General features: G+C 42.5%; 1 protein-coding gene across 2 annotated transcripts; it reads left to right on the plus strand.

The window, feature by feature from the left end:
- The first annotated feature begins 121 nt into the window (after nt 1-121).
- piwil2 (piwi-like RNA-mediated gene silencing 2) lies at nt 122-18,287 on the plus strand. Of its 2 annotated transcripts, XM_027027755.3 has the most exons (23): nt 122-246; nt 4,782-5,258; nt 5,784-5,880; nt 6,355-6,457; nt 7,007-7,219; nt 7,735-7,845; nt 8,145-8,262; nt 8,814-8,938; nt 10,093-10,173; nt 10,355-10,468; nt 10,942-11,130; nt 11,539-11,623; nt 12,286-12,375; nt 12,850-12,990; nt 13,147-13,260; nt 13,503-13,691; nt 13,953-14,054; nt 14,493-14,609; nt 14,939-15,027; nt 15,513-15,618; nt 16,142-16,395; nt 16,560-16,667; nt 17,911-18,287. In XM_027027755.3, exons 2-23 carry the CDS (start codon nt 4,812-4,814, stop codon nt 18,065-18,067), a joined length of 3,150 nt encoding a protein of 1,049 aa, XP_026883556.3. In that variant the 5' UTR covers nt 122-246; nt 4,782-4,811; the 3' UTR covers nt 18,068-18,287. The 2 variants fall into 2 exon arrangements, with proteins under 2 accessions (XP_026883556.3, XP_081571015.1); XM_081714889.1 differs by lacking the exon at nt 16,560-16,667.
- Nucleotides 18,288-19,099: the final 812 nt, after the last annotated feature.

Consider the following 19,099-nt stretch of genomic DNA (forward strand, 5'->3'; position numbering starts at 1 on the left):
AGACCGTTCGATCAGTCTCATTACAGTAAAAAAAGAAAAAGAAACACAGAGTAAATTAAATAATTGGCTGCTGGAGTATGACCTCTCCAGAGGCGCGGCGCGCGTGACGACGGTACCGGTGGAATGACTGTGTTCTCGAAGTGACGCGCGCAGACCGGCTGTGGCGCACTCTGGGCTGCCATGAAGACCGAAGAGGGAACTTTTTCACTTTTCCTCTGGACGCAAGAAAACGTCTATAGGTTATAGGTAAGTTGTAGATTTAATATAAATTACTGAACAAGAAAAAAAAAGGGTTTACTAGCTTACTTACAATCTTTGAACTCTCATGTTTTAATTTTGATTAAAATAAAAAAATACATTTAATGTAACTGGTATGTGGTGTGTCTAAGCAATTGTTAGGATTTCATTTATACGGGCACTATTAGGCAAAAAAGGCAAAAGAGCCAATTTAATTAACTTCTTTATTGGACATCTTACACATCGTCCTTATCGCCACATTTTATGATACTTCCACATTTGAATTGAAAAAGCGTTAGTCTTGAGGGACTAAGTTGTCATTAATGATCCTCAACTAAAATGTTTTATTTTATTTGAGTAGTTATGCTCCACATACCAAAACAGATTTTGTAGTTTCAGTACTGTTTCAGTTCTGAAATTTGTATGAGTCTTAGAATTGAAAAATCCATATTTTTATAACGAATATATTCCTACCTGTTGATATGTACTGAAAACAGGAGGCATTGATGACATTCACAAGTGAACAAGTGTTGCATTATCAACAGTAGGTGTTCCCCATTAGTGGTTCAACTGGTATTGTGATGCACCAGTAACCATGAGGTTGTAGGTTTGATCCCCAGCAATCATACATACTCTTAAAAATGTCTCAGTAGGGCAGGGGTCACTTTTATATGACAGTTCGGAACTTTAAAAAAAGGTGTGCAAATAAATGGCATTCATATTCAGGCAGTGTGGTGACGCCTCAGTAATGAATAAAAGCATAATAAATGTGGTTGCTGGAATTGGTACATTGCAAAGTGTCTCTTGATCTGAAGATGAAGACAGACAGATATCACACACATTCCACTTTGTCGCTCTGTGTACCAGCATCACAAACATAACTCATGTGTGAAAGTATGAATTTACGTAATATACAACTCTCCACCACATGGAGCTACACCATGTGGAGAATGTATGTGTAATGGGGGGGAGGGTGGAGCCAATAAAAAAGGACAGGACAGCCTATTCCCAAGTGGCTCTAGGCTAATCAGCATCACCGTGATTGGTCGAGCAACTGAACAGCTGTGACATGTCATCTGCCCAGGCTCAGGGGGAAGAATCTAAACTGATGGCTCCAGAACGCGCTTCCACGGTGACAGACTTGGCTGAGGTTATGATCCGTTATTCTAGGCATGGCATGACATGGTCAGGGGGTTGAGGGGTTTTGGGGTTGTACGAAATGAGAAATATTTGTCACCGATGTGCCATCACACATTCCCTGAACAATGATTGCAAGAGCTTCTCATAGAACAATTATGGGGCATTATTCACTGTAATGTCCTGCAGGCAGAGCTGAGCTCTTTTACACTGACCTCAGACCAGGTTAATGCTCTCGCTTTTAATTAACAGGGGGTGGCCTGGGCAATCTGGTGCCGGACCAGTGCAAAAGGGCAACATTTCCCTGAGAGACCATACTGCCCTCCTCATTAAGACTCAGTGGTAATTACTTAGCGAATACCCTGATGTCGACTGCACCAACGACGAGTGTCAGGTCCAGTTAGATCCCCGTGCAGTGATGCTGTCTCCCTTGCCAGTCAAGTGTGCTTGTTGCATGGCGAGTTTTAGCATGCTCAGATCCAGAAGGATGCCTGGTGTACAAAACCGGAATTGGGGAAGATGGAACTGCAAACACGAGAGTGGTTTCACAAAAAAGAAAAAGAACACAGGAAAAGGACTGGGCTGCAACATTGGATGAGGAAGGCAGATGAGCGAAGAATGCAAATGCAAGTTCAGCAAATGTTCTGCAGTTAGCCTCAACCTACTTTGAGGTGGCTGTACGTTACAGACTAACGGGGATGAAGAGAATGTCTGTGGCAGGCTGTTTAACACCTGAGAGGCTACAGAGCTTATATCTGCCATTACTGTGTCTTTCATTTTTATTGTTATGTGTGAAATTATGCATGTATAATAATGTGAGTACTTGTGAAAATTGGTTATGCACAAGCTATTATAAATTTCACTTCAGCAATATTTTCTATAGACTACAGCATGCTGATTATGTAAATTACAGGTGTGGGAACATCTCAGAGTAATAACTTGCTGATTTAGATGGAGATTTTGAGCATGCAGTCAACATCTTTGTGCTTTTATTTTTATAGTGTTTATGAAAGTCAGTCCACAAAAAAACGCTGGGGCGAAATTCAACAATCAGTCATGAAGAACGAGTCATTAGATTAGTCACTCTGAGAGAAATTGCTTGACAGACAAGTCTATGAAAACAAAACACGGTATAATGACACCTTAATTCCAAACAGACCATAATGGAGTGACTTCAGACATTCCAATCAGTTGTCATTGTGGGCTACTCTATAGCGTTTAGAGCACAACACATTACTACATTCTCTGTAAGCACAGAGACCAAGGCAAGTTCGGCCTCTTAATTCCAAATAAAATGCAGTCCTTTCAGTTAAAAAAAAAAACTATAAAAGAACCATTTGTTTTCTCCATGCTTCAGCACACTGTATTTAATATGATACAATGACTATGAGGTTAATGTTCAGGATGTCTGATTTAATTCTGGATATTTACATCTGTACTACATAAACTGTTAATTTGATTACAATTATTTGTGTAGCATACATAATTAGGCTTGAAGGTCTGTTTAAAAACAAAGAAACTGTGTGTCCTATTTAATTAGATAGGGAAAAAACCTAGAACGTTGTATTTGTAGCTGCCAAGTGTGATGAAAAGTTGAATCATCTGGTCACCAACTTTCTGCAGCCGACTGTTAGTATAGCTAGGTAGGTAACTGGGGAACCCATCTGTACTGGATAAATGATATTGTTAGGCTTTTATATTTATATCAGCAGAGTTAACTGCTGAAATGACCAAACTTGATCGGTGACTGATATTTTCTAGGCTCATTCGTCAGAAAACCTGCTTCGCTTGTCTCTATGCAGAAATGTTACGCTAGCTAACCTAGCTTAGGTAACTAAAAATTAAAAATAGTTAAAACTAAGTGATATGCAAAGAGTCCTTTTTTACACAAAAGGTGCTCAATGTGATTATTTATCTATTTATCACCTGTACCTCTGATTTAAATAAAAGGTTGAGTCACAAGACAATATTAGCCCTAGCTAACTAGCTAGTCTAAGGTACTATCCAGTTTAAAACTGCGACACATTTACAGCTAGCTGTCGTTTTAAAGAGCAACAGCGACAATTATAACTTACAGCAATACTAATATATTACATTTAGCACCTATTGTAGGGTATTATTTATGCTTTTTAGCAAACTCTAGCACTTATCATTGTTTTAGACCTTAAGCATTTTGTACTTCTAGGTATCAGCATTCATCCCTGTATTCTACAGTATTCTAGTTCATTGGTATGTTTAATTGTAACCTACTGTACTTGGATATATTCTATGAGTAAATGACAAAGCACTTTTGTAAGTCGCTCTGGATAAGAGCAGCTGCTGAATGCCGTAAATCTACATTAATAACAACGTAGGTATTTATCGCATTCATTTAGGTTAGCTGCATTCGCGAGAATTGACTAGAGAGCTATCGCCTAGATGGATAACGTTAGCGAGCTAAGGTAGGGTAGCGTTAGGGTAGCTAGCGAAGTCACGTTTGCCCTTTTCCGCCATTATGTGAGTAGTTATAGTCTCTGTAACGGTAGACTAAAGTTACTGTAATTGCGCTTTTTGGACTTTCACTGTATTTGACCTACAGATTGTGAACTGTGGCATATCATTCTTTTTAAGACCACCGTTTGACTTATGGGTAAATGTTTACACCTGCTCACTTTTCAGATTTCAGGTTTTCTGTATTAGCTGCGGTCAGCCTCTGTAGCCTAACGGTAGATAACCGCCAAACACCTCAGCTGTAAGTTAGCTAGGCTAGCTAGCTGAAGCTACTTCTGAAACGACTAGACGTCTAGAAATAACACCTCAATAAAACGGCACTCACTTGTCCTGCCAGCTACGGAAAACGACTGAGTAAGAACAGAAATATATTTGGAACAGGTATCGCAAACGAACTTGTTTGAAGTATTAAGATAGCGTTAGCTTAGCTAACTGTCAGTTTTCTCGCGCTTAGCACGTGAATGCACCGAATAGCGTCTCGCGACTTTACATTTAAACGTTACTATCTTAGCTAGCTAATTGACTAACTTAGCTACCGAGGGGCGTCGTTTAATGTTCATTGCAAGCTGGCATCGATATTATGGAGGGTCAGTTTTTAAAATCGTAATATATGCATTTAAGGCACCACAACTCAAACTTGCATGGCAACGTTCATTATATAGCTAGCGTTAGCTAGTTCGCTGTCTAGATATTATCTTAAGATATGTAACCTTGCAAATTAGCTGTTTAACCTGCCTCTAAATTTACTAGCTGTAAAATTTCATTCTAAATGTGAATACATCTGTAGGCAGATGTAATGTGAATGCGTCTGTGAGAATATGAATGTCAGACAAATGAACTTTACAAATGTATGCGAATGAAGCAAAAATAAGTGAGCGCTGTAAAGATTTGTAACTAAGCCTCTCTTTCTTTGGTAGGTGTTGCTTCAAAAGATATCAGAAGGATAAATGGATCCAAATAAACCCCCGTTTCGCGGACCTCCGGGGGCCACGCGACTTCCTTGGCCGCAGCCGTCTGGGGGTCGCGGGTTTCTGACAGACCAACCCCCGGTAGGTCGAGGTCCGGCTACAGACGCAGATAAACCGATCGCTGGAACAGGCAGGGCCTTTGTTACTTCTGCCATCCAACACAGGAGAGGGACCCCCGTCCCAGTTGTTGAGGTCCCTCTTGGGGTTGGAAGAGGAATGCCATTGTCGGTGGAGGAACGGGGTTTTGGGAGAGCTAGAGGGATGTTGGCGTCTTTCCCTGAGCCCACGGTCGGAAAGGGCAGAGGGATGTTGGTGGAAGCCAGTGTGGAGCCTGTCCTTCCTCTTCCGAGTGGACCGGTGGAGTTACCCAAGACAGGCCCCAGTCTGCAGGTGGGAAAAGAAAAAGACACCACACCGAAGGCTCCGGTAAGTGTCAGCATATGTGCAGTAGTTGAAGCTGTGATGGTTACTTATTTTGTAAGCCTAAGCCTCTTCCCCAACGAAAAATGGATGTTAGCAAATCCAGTCATGGAGTTAGTGTGAATAGTCAGTTTGTGATGGATGGGGTCTTTAAAAGCCTTTCAGATGTTCTCCATTCATACTCTTTTTTTTTGGTGTGAAATGTTCTGAAGCTCACTGCCAAATATGGGATGCTGGGGTTTTCTAGTGTTTAGTGTGAAAAAGCAGTTAGTCTTCCAAATGTTTTGTGCATGTTGTGCAAATGTATTAGATGGGCAGACGGCGTGCTTTGGTCAGAGGCTGTAGTGCAAACATTTACATATTATAGGGGGGGATTGTACTATGTTTGTATTTCATAGTAGGAGTCTTGATAGGGTCTGGGTCCCAAATACGTGTAGGCTCACTTCTCAAGGTGTGTGTGTGTGTGTATGTATGTATGTATGTATGTATGTGTGTGTATGTGTATATGTGTGTGTGTGTGTGTGTGTGTAGATGGATTTGCCAGGAGAAGGATCGTCCCTGCTGTGTATGCTCAGGGGAATGGGCATTGAGCCGGTGGAAAGGTGGGGAAGAGGAAGAGCACTCATGGGTATGTTGTCCAGAGAGACCAAAATAAATCCTTCATAAAACATACTTATTAAAATATTTATAACATCTCATAATATTAAGAATTTAGGTCAAACCTCTCATTTAGAAAAGCTCTTAATCGTATAATTGAACCTTGAGGGAAAAGCATACATACAATGCTGAAGAAAGGAAACTACTCACACGAAGTTGTTTCAATTGTCCTGTTTGGCTGTGTACTAAAATCAGGTGGCTATTGTTGCTTCAGTTTGCTGTCACCTGAGACACTTTAATGACATCCCTCATTTGTGTTTGTGTCTGTCTGTCTGAATGTGTACCTGTTTGTGTCTGTATGTATATTTGTGTATGTGTGTCTGTATGTGCATGCCTGCCTGCCTGCATGTTGTGGGTTTGTGTGTGTTTTTGTCTATCTGTTTCTCTCTCTCTCTGTGTGTGTGTGTGTGTGTGTGTGTGTGTGTGTGAGGGCGGGGTTCGGTAGCTGGACTTGCTGCAGATGTGCCCTCCCGCGTGGGCCCTGTTGGCTCGCTGGCTGTGGGGACGGATGGAGCTCTGCCTGAGGGTCTGGTGGCTCATGGCTGGAGGTAGACTCTCAGTTCCCACGCTACACACCAGCTGCAGAGCAGCTGTGTTGTGGGTTAAACTGGTTTGCTGCGCTGTGGTAAACGGTACCTTTCAGCTTCAGTAGAATCATGGTTGAGTTTCTCTGCAGATTGTAGATATATGATTCCAAGGTCAGACACTTTGTAGTTAATTAGTGGTTAATTGTTAAATGAGACCCAGCTGAGAAAATGTAAAGCTGTAAGCTCTTTATGAATTTTAATCTTATTCTACACTATCTTTTCTCTTCTCAAGAACTGCTATAGTGCTTGTATGCTAGGTTAAGTCACTGCATTTGTACTGCTGCCCTCTTTTTGGAGCCAGCTTACACAGGGAGAGTTATCTTTTGGTTTTATGACCATTCCTGTGGTTTGCAAAATTGAAACCAGAGTCTGTCGGTCTTGTTTATACTACTTTGACTTACAATCTATTTTTAGCCTCAGTGATCTAATGAGTCAGTCAGAAGAGGCTTGTTTCGGAAGGACGGCCCACTCATGAGGAGTGGGGTGGGCTCTGGTTTATTCTGTGTGCAGCCTGATGGGTCGAGGACTGACAGGTGTTGGAAGAGCGGCAATGCCACCTGTGGGGTTCAGTAAAGGTCCCGCTGCCACGCCCACCTCCACCCATGTTCCCGCCTCCGGCCTTGTTCCAGTCCACCCCCAGGGAGTGACTGCAGCCTTTGGAGACACTAAAATGACCCCAGCAAGCTGCCAGACTAGAGCAGAACTGAAGATGGAGGCTGTACGGTGAGCTTGAGTACTCACTTCCCCTATACCCGTAGTCTCAGCAGTCCACAGTGTCGCTGAGTATGTTTCTACTTTTTAATGTTCTAACGGTGTCATGGTCTTGGCAGAATTATCCATGGTTGAATATGAAGTAAACATTTGAAGTGTGTTATTTGAAATGCTTCAGTAGAGTCATAGTGAAAGGCAAATGAGACTAGATAGGAATTGGGCTATTAACACGCTGTGGTTTACTAAACCACAGTGAAGAGGACTCCAGAGGGATGATGTTTTTATTTATTATTTGTGTTTTTAACATTGGTGAATTCCAAATAACTGAATTAATTAGAGTCTGTTTTGAATGGTTGTCCTGCAGTGTTTATTTTATTCTCCTGTTAAACACACTGATGATTGATTTAAAAAAGAAGATAAGGATTTTGTCCTCTCAAATAATCGCAAGAACCTGAAGTACTGATGATAACTTTTTAATAAACAACTGAAGTGTCTTCACTCGAGCTCCTCTGTTTTTTTGCTTGCAGTGAGCCGCTGAAGAAGGTGGGAACGAAGGGCAGTCTTGTCACCGTAGGCTCAAACTACATCCCAGTCCTCTGCAGGAATGAAGCCGTGTATCAGTACCACGTTACCTTCACGTATGTTCCTCAAGTTCTGTATGAGCCTCTGTGTCGTCTTACTGGAAGCAATTTTTTGTTGTTTTTCCACAGACTGTGTTTGTAGGATCACTGTTGTTTTTAGTTGTTTTTTTTTTTTAATTCTTTATTCATTTTAAATTGCAGCTAAACAATCCATTAAAGAAATATTCAAATCTCTTTGGCCTTGTATTAGTCATGCCAGCCAGATGCTAATTATCTTGATTGATGTTGATCATTATCTCTTCGTTTTACATGCAACCTGCCTAATGGTTTTGGTGGTGTGGTGCTGGACACCTCAGTCCGAATGTGGAGTCTCTAGGAATGCGGTTTGGGATGATGAGAGAACATTGCTCGACTACTGGAGAGGTGGTGGCCTTCGATGGCTCCATCCTTTACCTGCCGAAACGCCTAGATGAGGTGTGCGTGTGTGTGTGCGTGAGAGAGTGAGTTCACACTAATAAGTGGTCGACGGACATTGTAGTGTTGTGCCAGCGTTGTGTTGCCACCATTAATAAACAAAAGAAACACTTTAGTGACTGATTGATGTCTTGTCATACCTGGTTGAGTGATTTTTACAAAAATGTCACGTACATGTTTTTTTCATTGCAAGGGTTCAATTAATTAAGATTAATTAATGTAATTAACTGATGAATCATCAAAAAGTAAAAGAAAGTATATGAAAATTTATAGTACTTTTGTAACACCAGCACGCCCCCCGCACAATGATATCACGATGTTGACTTTTAGACAACGTCGTATGCCAGCTAGGTAGCCATCATCCAACCCTGTTTGGGTGTGTGCGTGCATGTAAAGGTTAGCAGTGGCTCATGGACGTTGATATTGTACACGTCTGTGTGTCTTCATCTGACTACAGGAATTCATCCTGTTGCTGTGGCGACGAGATGTGCATTGTAAGTGTTGTCTCGAAACGCAGCTGAACCTCCCACTGTGGTGTTTTTGTGTTCCAGGTCGTTCACCTGAAAGTGCAGAGGAGGACTGATAACCAGGAGATCAGCATCAAGGTCCAGATGACCAAGGTCCTGCCCCCTTATTCAGATTTGTGCATCCCCTTCTACAACGTGGTCTTCAGGAGGTGTGTGAACCGTTTTCACCACATTATGATGACTGGACATATTGAGAGACACACACACACACACACACACACACACTTTGTTGGTGAGTTTTGATTCAACAGTACATTTGTTTGATGTATTGCAATGAGGCCCTATAGTAAGGGATAAACTTTACTGTACAACCCAGTTGTTTTTTGTTCATCTGGGTGTTTTTTCTTTTGTTATGATCTACTGGTTTGCCATGGTAACCACATCAGGACATCACATCCCCTGAGAAAAGGAGCGAGCTTGCATGCCTGAGAGAGCCTCAGCTTTTCTAGCGCGTCTTGGCCCAGTTTCGACTGATGTTTGTTTCTTGTGATCATTACATGGCCTTTGTGCTACTTTTTAGTTTGTTTGACAAAGGAGTGTCTCCCTCTTTCACTGTCCCCACCCCCATATATTTGTCTTTTTGTCACTTGTTTATCTTTCTCCCATTCTCTTTCCATCCCTATTTTGCTTTCTCTTTCCTTCTCCCCCTTTCTTTTTATCTTTTTCTCATCTCTCTCTTGTGGCTCTGCTTCCTTTTCTGAAAAATATTTTTGTTTTATTTATTTATTTATCTATCTATCTATTTATTTATTTAATATGTGGCATTTTCACCGCGAGGCAGCTCTTGACACCGACTTCATTTCTACCGTCCACCCCGTGGGAGGGTTGTTGCGGATCAACATGCACCCCGGTCTGCCGTGTTGGGAATCTGGCCTGTCTGTTCTGGAGCCGCCCGCACGCTCCTGTGAGCTTGCAGAGAACGCATGCTCCCCCTAGACAGCGGGAGCTCTTCAGGGGAACGTGTTTTTCTCAGCAGCGAAGAGCAAACAAGCACTTTCGAAGAAGTAGACGGGACACTTTGCAAGAGTCGATAAGAATCACATTTGTTCAGAGCTCAAGGCAATTAACCGCCAAGGAGAAATTGAGGAGGAGCTGAATAACGCATCTCTTTGTTCCCTTTTCCCTCACCTCGGTCTCTCCCTCCATCTCCATCTGTATCTTATTCTCTTTCTCCATCACCTGCTGTCTTCTCTTTTTTTTTTACCTCCTTATCTCTCGATCTCTGACTCTCCTCCTTCTTTAAAACTCTCTCTGGTTGTCTCTCTCTCTTTCGTGTGTGTGTGTGTCTCTCTCTCTTACTCAGAGTGATGAAGATCTTGGGGCTAAAACTTGTAGGCAGGAATCATTATGACCCCAAAAGTGCCATTGTTCTTGGCAAGCACAGGTATTCATGTGTTACACAGCACTTATGGAAATAACAACCCAGAAAATTATTTAGAAAGATGCCCAGAAGGTAAAAAAGAATGCGTGTATTAAACTAGTGTGTGTGTGTGTGTGTGTGTGTGTGTGTGTGTGTGTGTGTGTGTGTGTGTGTGTGTGTGCGCGCGCGCCTATGTGTGCATCAGGCTGCAGGTGTGGCCCGGTTACTCTACCTGTATCAAGCACACTGACGGTGGTCTGTACTTGGTCGTGGACGTTTCACACAAGGTGCTGCGGAACGACTCCGTGCTTGATGCCATGTAAGTGACTTAATTACCTAATACACGTACATCTGTTTCCACACCTGCCTCAGTTTCCCCAGTTTTCATATCTCTCCCGGAGATCCATGACCCTTCTTTAATCCTGAGGAATCTTTTGTGACGTACACTCATGGTCTTCCTGTACCTATAGGTTTTATTTCTGTGTTTTTAAACAAATGCATATTTCTGGATAATTATACACTAGTTACTGCTTCATAACCTGGTTAGTTCAGCTGTAGACTAATCGCGGGCTCTGGAGTCCACAGGCATCCATGAACATCTGTGCTTCTAAAAGTCTGTGATGACTCTCGGATTTGTTTACCGTTACAGCCTGTTGGCTTTGTGGTATGAAGGCTTCTGTTTCAATCCGTCTGCACAATTCACTCCATCTGTGAGAGGATCCTTTATTTCTTGACTGCCTAAAGGGGTGTATGTGTGTGTGTGTGTGTGTGTGTGTGTGCGTGTGTGTGTAGGAATTTGATCTACCAGCAGAGTCGGGAGGGCTTTCAGGATGAGTGCACCAAAGAGTTTGTTGGCGCCATCGTAATCACGCGCTATAACAACCGCACCTACCGTGTCGATGACATAGAGTGGACCAAGTCCCCGAAGGACACCTTCACTATGGCTGACGGCTCCGAGACCACCTTCACTGAATACTACAGGTACCACACTTCAGTTAGGTTCACACAACCAGACGTTTTCGGTTCCATAAATATTAATGTGGCCCATATGGAACAGAAACCATTAGCACTGCTCACATTTGGCTTTGGTACCAAAATGGAGGTCTGATTTTGTTATCAGACAAAGTGTTTCTTTCATTTGTCTGCTGGTCCTCTGGGGATAAGAGATGGTTTGTGTGATGTAGGTTTTGGTAAGAACTACACTGCGAAAGATTTTCAGTGCCAAGATGCTCGGAAGATCTGAACCTGTCCAAGACTAGAGATAGTTGGAGTGGCTGTTTTGTAGTTTAATTGGCAGTACTAATGGCAGAGCCAGTAGGTGTGGCCTATGTAAGCGGTCAAATCAGTCTGAAGTTTTCTAGTGTCGTTAATCGTGTGGTCCAATCGTAGGAAGAACTATGGCATCACAATTAAAGAACTGGACCAGCCCATGCTGGTGCACCGTCCGAAGGAGAGATCCACACCTGGACAGAAGGTCCTCCTCCACACCGCCCCTCACCGTGACTGTCACTACTGACATCAGGAGTTACTACTGAGCAGAACACAATTACTCTGAGACAACTCTTCTTTTTTCTTTTTTTTTTTCTTTTTTTTTTTTTTTTTTATGTATGTTGGTGTAAATACCACACGGCTATAATACATGGGCACAATGCCTATGTGTTCTCTAAAGAACCTTTTGCCTCTTAACCACAAAGGCAGTAAATACCTGATTATGTATTTAATCCTGCATGTCGTTGTGTTTGTGTTTTATCCTTTGTTCTTTTTTTAAAAATTATAAAGGGACTAAAATTTATAATGACTAGCTGTGTGCATACCTGCTTATCAGGGACAGAAAGTATTCACAATGACTACACTGAGTGCCACGTCTTCAGAGTCCAAAATCCTATCACACATTGCCCTCTAATGGTGACAGTTGGAATTGCTGACTAGAGTTGCCAACACCAGTATCCTTAGAACAGAGCAGTACTGATGGTTGCTATACATGCGCATATACAGATACTTTTCCAGACTAACATTAAGCAAAGAAGATCTAATGAACGATTCCTTAAGTTTGTGCACTTATCCTAGATATAATGTTTCTGTAGATGTGACAGGTGGGATGTAGATGTAGCAGTTTAATTCTGTGTCCCACGGCAGGTAATAACAGGTGAGATTCTTCTAGTTCCTGAGCTCTCGTTCATGACTGGAATCCCGGAGAAAATGAGAAAGGACTTCAGAGCCATGAAGGTAGGTGATTTACTGTAGCGTCAACCAGCAGTGTGAACACTGTTGTACACTGGATAGCCAACGTCTGGTCCACGCTTACCACCAGTCACTACCTGTCCACTCCTCCTAGTCCCCTTCATATCATTGGAGATGATATGAAAACTACTGTGAAACTAATATGAAATGCATTTAAGACCAGAGACCTTTTGACTTTATATATTGTACAATGATTATTAATACAGGTTCATTAATTTAATTCTTTTCTGACATTTAGCTTTTTTTTATTTTATTTTTTTTTTAATCTAAAGTGATTTACAATTATGACTGAATGCAGTTTGAGTAATTGAGGATTAAGGGTCGTACTCGGGCGGGGGGGGGGGGGTCCAACAGTGGAAAAAGTGGTGGTTGTGGTGGTGGGACTTGAACTGACAAGCTTCTGATTACTATCCCAGTACGTTGCCTCCGTGTGCGTGTGCGTCTGTGTCTGTTTGTCAGGACCTGACAATTCACATTAATGTGAGTGCGGAGCAGCACACACTGTCCATCAAGCAACTGTTGCACAACATCAGTACCAACCAAGAAGCTCTCGCTGAACTAGGCCGCTGGGGCCTGGAGACCAGCTCCCAGATACTGGTGGTGAGGACACACACACAGCACCATGCCTCAGTGCCTAGTTTTGTAGTACAATGTACTTTATATAGTGGACTACAGTCTTCTGAAGTATAATGTTCTGTGGCTATAGCAGCCTAAGAGAGACTGCATGTGCGTGTGTACTGGTGTGTGTGCATGCAGACCCAGGGAAGGACGTTACCCATGGAGACTGTATGCCTGCAGTCTGCCTCCTTTGTCACCCCCTCGTCTGTCGACTGGTCCAGAGAAGTTGTGCGAGACTCATCCATCAGCTGTGTGGGTGGAACCCCTACCAGAACCCACAACACAGCCGTACCAGAACCCACAGCACAGCTGTACCAGAACACTCTGTTCTTATTTCCACTTGTGCATCGCAGGTGTCAGAGTGAAACGCAATACTGTAACTTCTCTGCTTAAACCCACCTGATTGAGCTCTGTTTAATTGTCAGTCCTAGCAGGTGTGAAGGAGGGGACAGGTGTTGTTCATGCGTTCTGCCATACCCTCCTTCTGCCCTCAGATCCCTCTGTACTGCTGGGCGATTTTCTACCCCCGTAGGGCAGCAGAACATGCCAAGGAGCTGGTCACCACGTTTGGGAAGGTAGCCGGGCCCATGGGGCTCCGACTTGACCGGCCCATCCACGTGGAGCTCCGGGACGACCGCACGGAGACCTACGTCAAGAGCATCCACTCCCATCTGACCAGCGAGGTACGGAAAGTTCTGGAATGGGCAGGGTCGACTCCCACTTCACATCAGCACTGTTAATAATAACCTCTCCAATAACTCTTAAATACTTAAAGTATTTAAGTTTGGATTTGAGAAAGTGTTCAGAAAGAAGATTAGTTTTAAATGTCTGTCTGTCTACAGATGAATTTGAGGTGGTATGTGGGCAGAGAGGGTTTTAAGTCTCAGCTCTGTGCAGTGCAGGGTGCGTTGTTATCTGTTACGCAGCTTCTCCTCTGTACTCAGCCCAACGTTCAGCTAGTCGTGTGCATTCTGACGGGGAACAGGGATGACCTGTACAGCGCCATCAAGAAACTCTGCTGTGTCCACGCCCCATGTCCATCTCAGGTTACCGTAGTTACCCTAACTCTCAGGGTTAAACAGTGGTTGAACTGATGCCTCAGAATCAAACCTTCTATGCAAACCTTTTTATTTATTACTGCAGATAAACCTTTTCTTCCACTCTCATACAGTACATTTTATGTAAAGGCCTTGTGAGCCAAAGCTGCTGTCTCTGTTTAATTAATGTGGTCTAATATTGTATAAATTGTATTAATGTTAATGTTATCACTTTGTTACCAAATGATAAATCAAAAGGATTTACAGTATACATATCTTATGTTCTCTGAGATGGATATATGAATCTCCAAAAGATCCAAAGATCAATTTACAGCATAAAAATCTATATCTAATATATGGAATACAGCAAAAAATGGCATCCACCATTAAGAAGACACTGAAGTGTTTTCCTCTCCTGCCTCTGTGCCTCGCGAGTGCTGTCTTTAGGCCGTCAACGTGCGCACCATCTCTCATCCACACAAGCTTCGTAGCATCGCCCAAAAGATCCTTCTACAGATCAACTGCAAACTGGGAGGAGAGTTGTGGACCGTCAGTGTGCCGCTGGTGAGAGCCTGCATACCCAGCAAGCACAGCCCATCTGTAACACTACCAGATTATCTATACTTAGCTTAGGGAGCCGTGGCAACCAAGTTCCAGTCTGATTTGTTTTAACTTGACTTTCCTCGAAATGACAGGAGTGTAGTTAAAATAAATGGAAACCGTTTTCAGATTTAAAGCTTTGAAATGCTGAGACAGCCTAGCATAACCATAAACGCCAGGAGCAAAGTGACATGTTTGGTGATTTAAGTTAGGGATGGTTTAAATTAAGTCACTTTCCAGTCAGCTAGTAACACAAGTCAACATTATGGTGAAATGTCCTTACTTTTGAACAGAAACACCTGATGGTGATTGGTGTGGACGTGCACCATGACACCAGCAAGAAGAGCAGGTCTGTGATGGGGTTTGTGGCCAGTCTGAACAGGTAATGTGCACTACACATGTTGGTTTAGATTCAGTACTGGAAATTTGAGGGAGCGAGTGAGTACGTACGTACATACTGGGCTGTTGTGGAAAGGCCACTGCAGGATGTTCTCTGTTCTGACACAATCAGGCCAGCTTGCAGAAAGCTCAGGGAATCCACTAAACTGTGCAATGATGTGTCTGAGACAAAGCTTCCACACACCAGGAGAGTCCAATCAAGACTGTGACTATGTTGGTATATATTACAAGAGTTTTCAAACTCCACTCTTGGATAGTTGCAGAGTGGCTCAGTTTAGTCTTTTTTCCTGCTCTAACAAACCCTCTCAGATTCAGTTCTGAAAGGCTTTAAAGTCCTCTCTCTGCACGTGTTTCTTTTTCTTGTCAGCAGGCAGGAGCAGATGAACAGTTAAAGCCATAGCAAAGGTCACTGATGGTGTGTACAAAAGTGAACATTTTCCAATGCGTTTCTGTGTCACGTCCTCCCAGCCTGCTGACGAGGTGGTACTCCAGAGTCACGTTCCAGATGCCAAATGAGGAAATCATTAATGGCTTCCGAGTGTGTCTTTTGGCTGCCTTGCAGAAATATTATGAGGTAAAAGATTCATGCATGACTGTAAACATGCATTTCACTGTTTTGTCCGAGGTCCAAAGAACATACTCTCCATGTGCCCTTTGTCTTTTTGGAAGTGAGACTGAATTCACATCACAACTGAAACATGTCCAATATATGCAGAGGTTATATAATCACCATGTCGCAGGTGTTACAGGTGGTGTTTAAAAAAAACTACTCACTGTATAAAAACTACTCACTGGCAATGGTATTGTCAGTACCTTTTGAGTCTGCAAATTTTTTTTGTAGTAAACTTGTACCTGTTATTGTTCATGTAATTTATAGCTTGTTGTGTATTTATTGTCTCTGTACTGTAAGTCTTGGGTGGGGGAGTGTACTGAGTCACATGCCTCATACATGGTGGCATTCTTGAAATGTGGTTTAGCACCTGTGGCAGGTAGACAGACGTTTCCATTTTGCCAATTGTATTGGTGTTTAAGATGTGAGCTCTCGTTATAATGGCTGCTAGTAAACGTACTGTGGTCCTGGCCTAACCCCCCTCCAGGTGAACCACAGCTTCCCAGAGAAGATCGTTATCTATCGGGATGGAGTATCGGACGGCCAGCTCAAGACTGTGGAGCTTTACGAAATCCCTCAGATCCTGAAATGCTTCGAGACATTTCCAGACTATGAGCCAAAACTCACCTTCATTGTGGTGCAAAAGAGAATCAACACAACGCTTTACTCATACTTCGAAAACCGCTTCGGAGCACCTGTGCCTGGAACCGTGCTGGACCACACGGTTACTAACAAAGACTGGTTAGTTCTGTAAACTTTAAAGCCTGAATAGTTCTAGAACCTCTAGAATACTTTTAGAACCATTCTAGATTCTCGTTCTAGAATTCTGGTGCTGGCTGGGAAGTTCTGTTGCATGCAGTGTAAAAAGATGTGTGAATGAAGCTGACTTGGTATTGGTCCTTTAGGGTGGATTTCTACCTCATGGCCCACTCGATTCGCCAGGGCTGTGGCTTTCCTACCCACTACATATCCATATACAACACGGCCAATCTCACGCCAGACCACTTACAGAGGTACCGTGAACATTTAGTCACGCATATACAGGGTGCTTAAAAAAAGACTTTTAATGACATTGTAAAGTATTATATACAGATGTATTTATACAGGACAGAAAATGAGAAATGTGAAAAATCAAACAGTGTAATAAAACTAAATTCAGTTGAGAGAAATGTTAGTCCTGGCAAGGGGTTTGATGTAAATTGGTATGAGTGGTCTAAAGGGCGAATATATTTGCTTCTTAATAACGTAATCTGGTCTGACACAAATACTATTTTACAGGTTCCAAGTATTGAAATTTAAAAATGACTTAAACTAAAAAATGACTTCATAATTAACTACAATGAGCCTAGGGCAATGTGCAGTGTGAATATAAGACATGTCAACCTAAAGTATCTAAAATTAGTTTGTATTCATTTTTGTCTGTTTTATATATATTGTGTTTAAATTTATAATCTAAAGCAGTTTTTAAGGAGCAATAAGTCCTTGGCTGTGTTTGAAATGGCCTACTACACACTACTCATGTACTGAGTACTGACTGGGCCCAAAATCAGAGTGCACTATGCAACCAAAATACATTTTTCCAGTATGCGAAAGATATCCGGTTGATGATCTACTCCGGCCAATTATTCCACTATATGGGCCAGAGCTGTCTTCTTGGTGTACCGCATCCTGTCACACAATGCTGGTGGGATATCTTTCCCATGTGAACATGCATACATTAACATGACTTCATAGTATGGTTTACGTTTGTGGCATATTGGATACTATACTACATACTACACTGGGGACCAGTATACAGTATATACTGAGTGGAGTATATAGTGCGTACTAGGCTGTTTCAAACAGCCAGCTTTTCCAGTGATTCTTCTGCACATTATTAAACAGCCATTATACTGACACCTGGTGGCCTGGATGTATCAGACATTCGGTACTAAATCTATTTTAAGCTTGGCCCCCTCCATGTGGAGGACTCGGTTCTATGGAGCATAAACTCGGTCGTTTGAGCAATCTGGTTCTTATTTGAGCTACAGCATATAGAAAAAAAAAAGTACATATTGCTTGCTACTTTATGGTAGTAAAAATTACATTGCTCCTTTTATAGTGAAAAATATGTTCGTTTATACTGGTGTTTAAAGTGTACTTGAAATTCAAATACAAATATAACGCATAACACACCTGTTTAGATCGTTAATTCCATGTCTATATATGTATAGCGACTTGTATGTAGTGTAATGTCTACGTTTCTGTCTCGTTCAGGCTGACCTTTAAGATGTGCCATTTGTACTGGAATTGGCCCGGTACAATCCGCGTTCCGGCTCCGTGTAAGTACGCGCACAAACTGGCCTTCCTGTCCGGCCAGTACCTACACTCTGAGCCTGCTGTACAGCTTGCGGACAAACTCCATTTCCTGTGATGTGACCCCACTACCACTAACAAAGCACAAAGCGGCCACAGCCTTGCTGGGGGGGAGCTTAATTACATGACGCAGCTCGTTAAAATAAAATGAATGTTTGTTTGTAATTGTAATTGTTCCACACGGGAGCTCAGTGTATTATTTTTAAGATCGGGCTTTCAAATTTTGTCACGTTTAAAGTTCTTGTTAACTGTTTGTGCAGTTGGTTTAAATAAATCAAATGCCCCCCCCCCCCCCCCCCCCCAACTTGTACTGTTTTTTAAACTTCGTTGTCTCTCCATACTGCATAAAATCTGCTAGGAACATAAAACGGCAGCGAGCGCAAGGCTCGTGTGTTTATAAGGTAAGTGTGTTATGGAGTTTGTGCCGAAATGTTCAGACGGTTACGCTTGAAGATGGAATATTACTAAAGAGAGGAGCACTCTGGACGTGCAGACAGTGGACTGCAGTGCAGTTTTCACTACTGAGTGAGCAGATAAGTGACCTATTTACTCAACAGCACAATTATATTCAAAACTCGAAAACCTGGTCTTTCAGTTAGAACTTGTATGTGCAGCTATTTCAGACAAGTAAGCCATTGCCGGTCGTAATTAAACAAGTAGTTCTTGTTCGAACCGCGACCGGTGATGAATAAGCCGTCATATGGGCCAGCTCCCAACAAACGACAGTGGAAAACAGAGTCGGGAGTCACGCTGGGAATGGAGGGGGTGCTTTGGGAACTTCGTTAGATCCTGTTAGCCGTTCACGGATATCAAAGGGATAATTGTAGCCCCTACAAGTGAAAACCGAGGAGACGAAAATCGTTTTGTTCTCACGTCAGAAATTTAATGTGTAACGCCGTCAAAACATCCCAGTAGACGTTGAATAAACAGGTCAGACTACCTAGAACTGACAAGTGTTTGTAATGTATGTGTGGAAAAAAACAGGATATGTAAACAACGGTTCTGTTCACACATTTCCTAAAATCAGAACGCTTCGCACATTTAAGCGCACGTAAAAATAATGTATAATAATAAACATCATAATTATTAG

This window comes from Electrophorus electricus, chromosome 5 (assembly GCF_041902795.1).
Source record: "Electrophorus electricus isolate QZ-2024a chromosome 5, ASM4190279v1, whole genome shotgun sequence".
Classification (NCBI taxonomy): Eukaryota; Metazoa; Chordata; class Actinopteri; order Gymnotiformes; family Gymnotidae; genus Electrophorus; species Electrophorus electricus.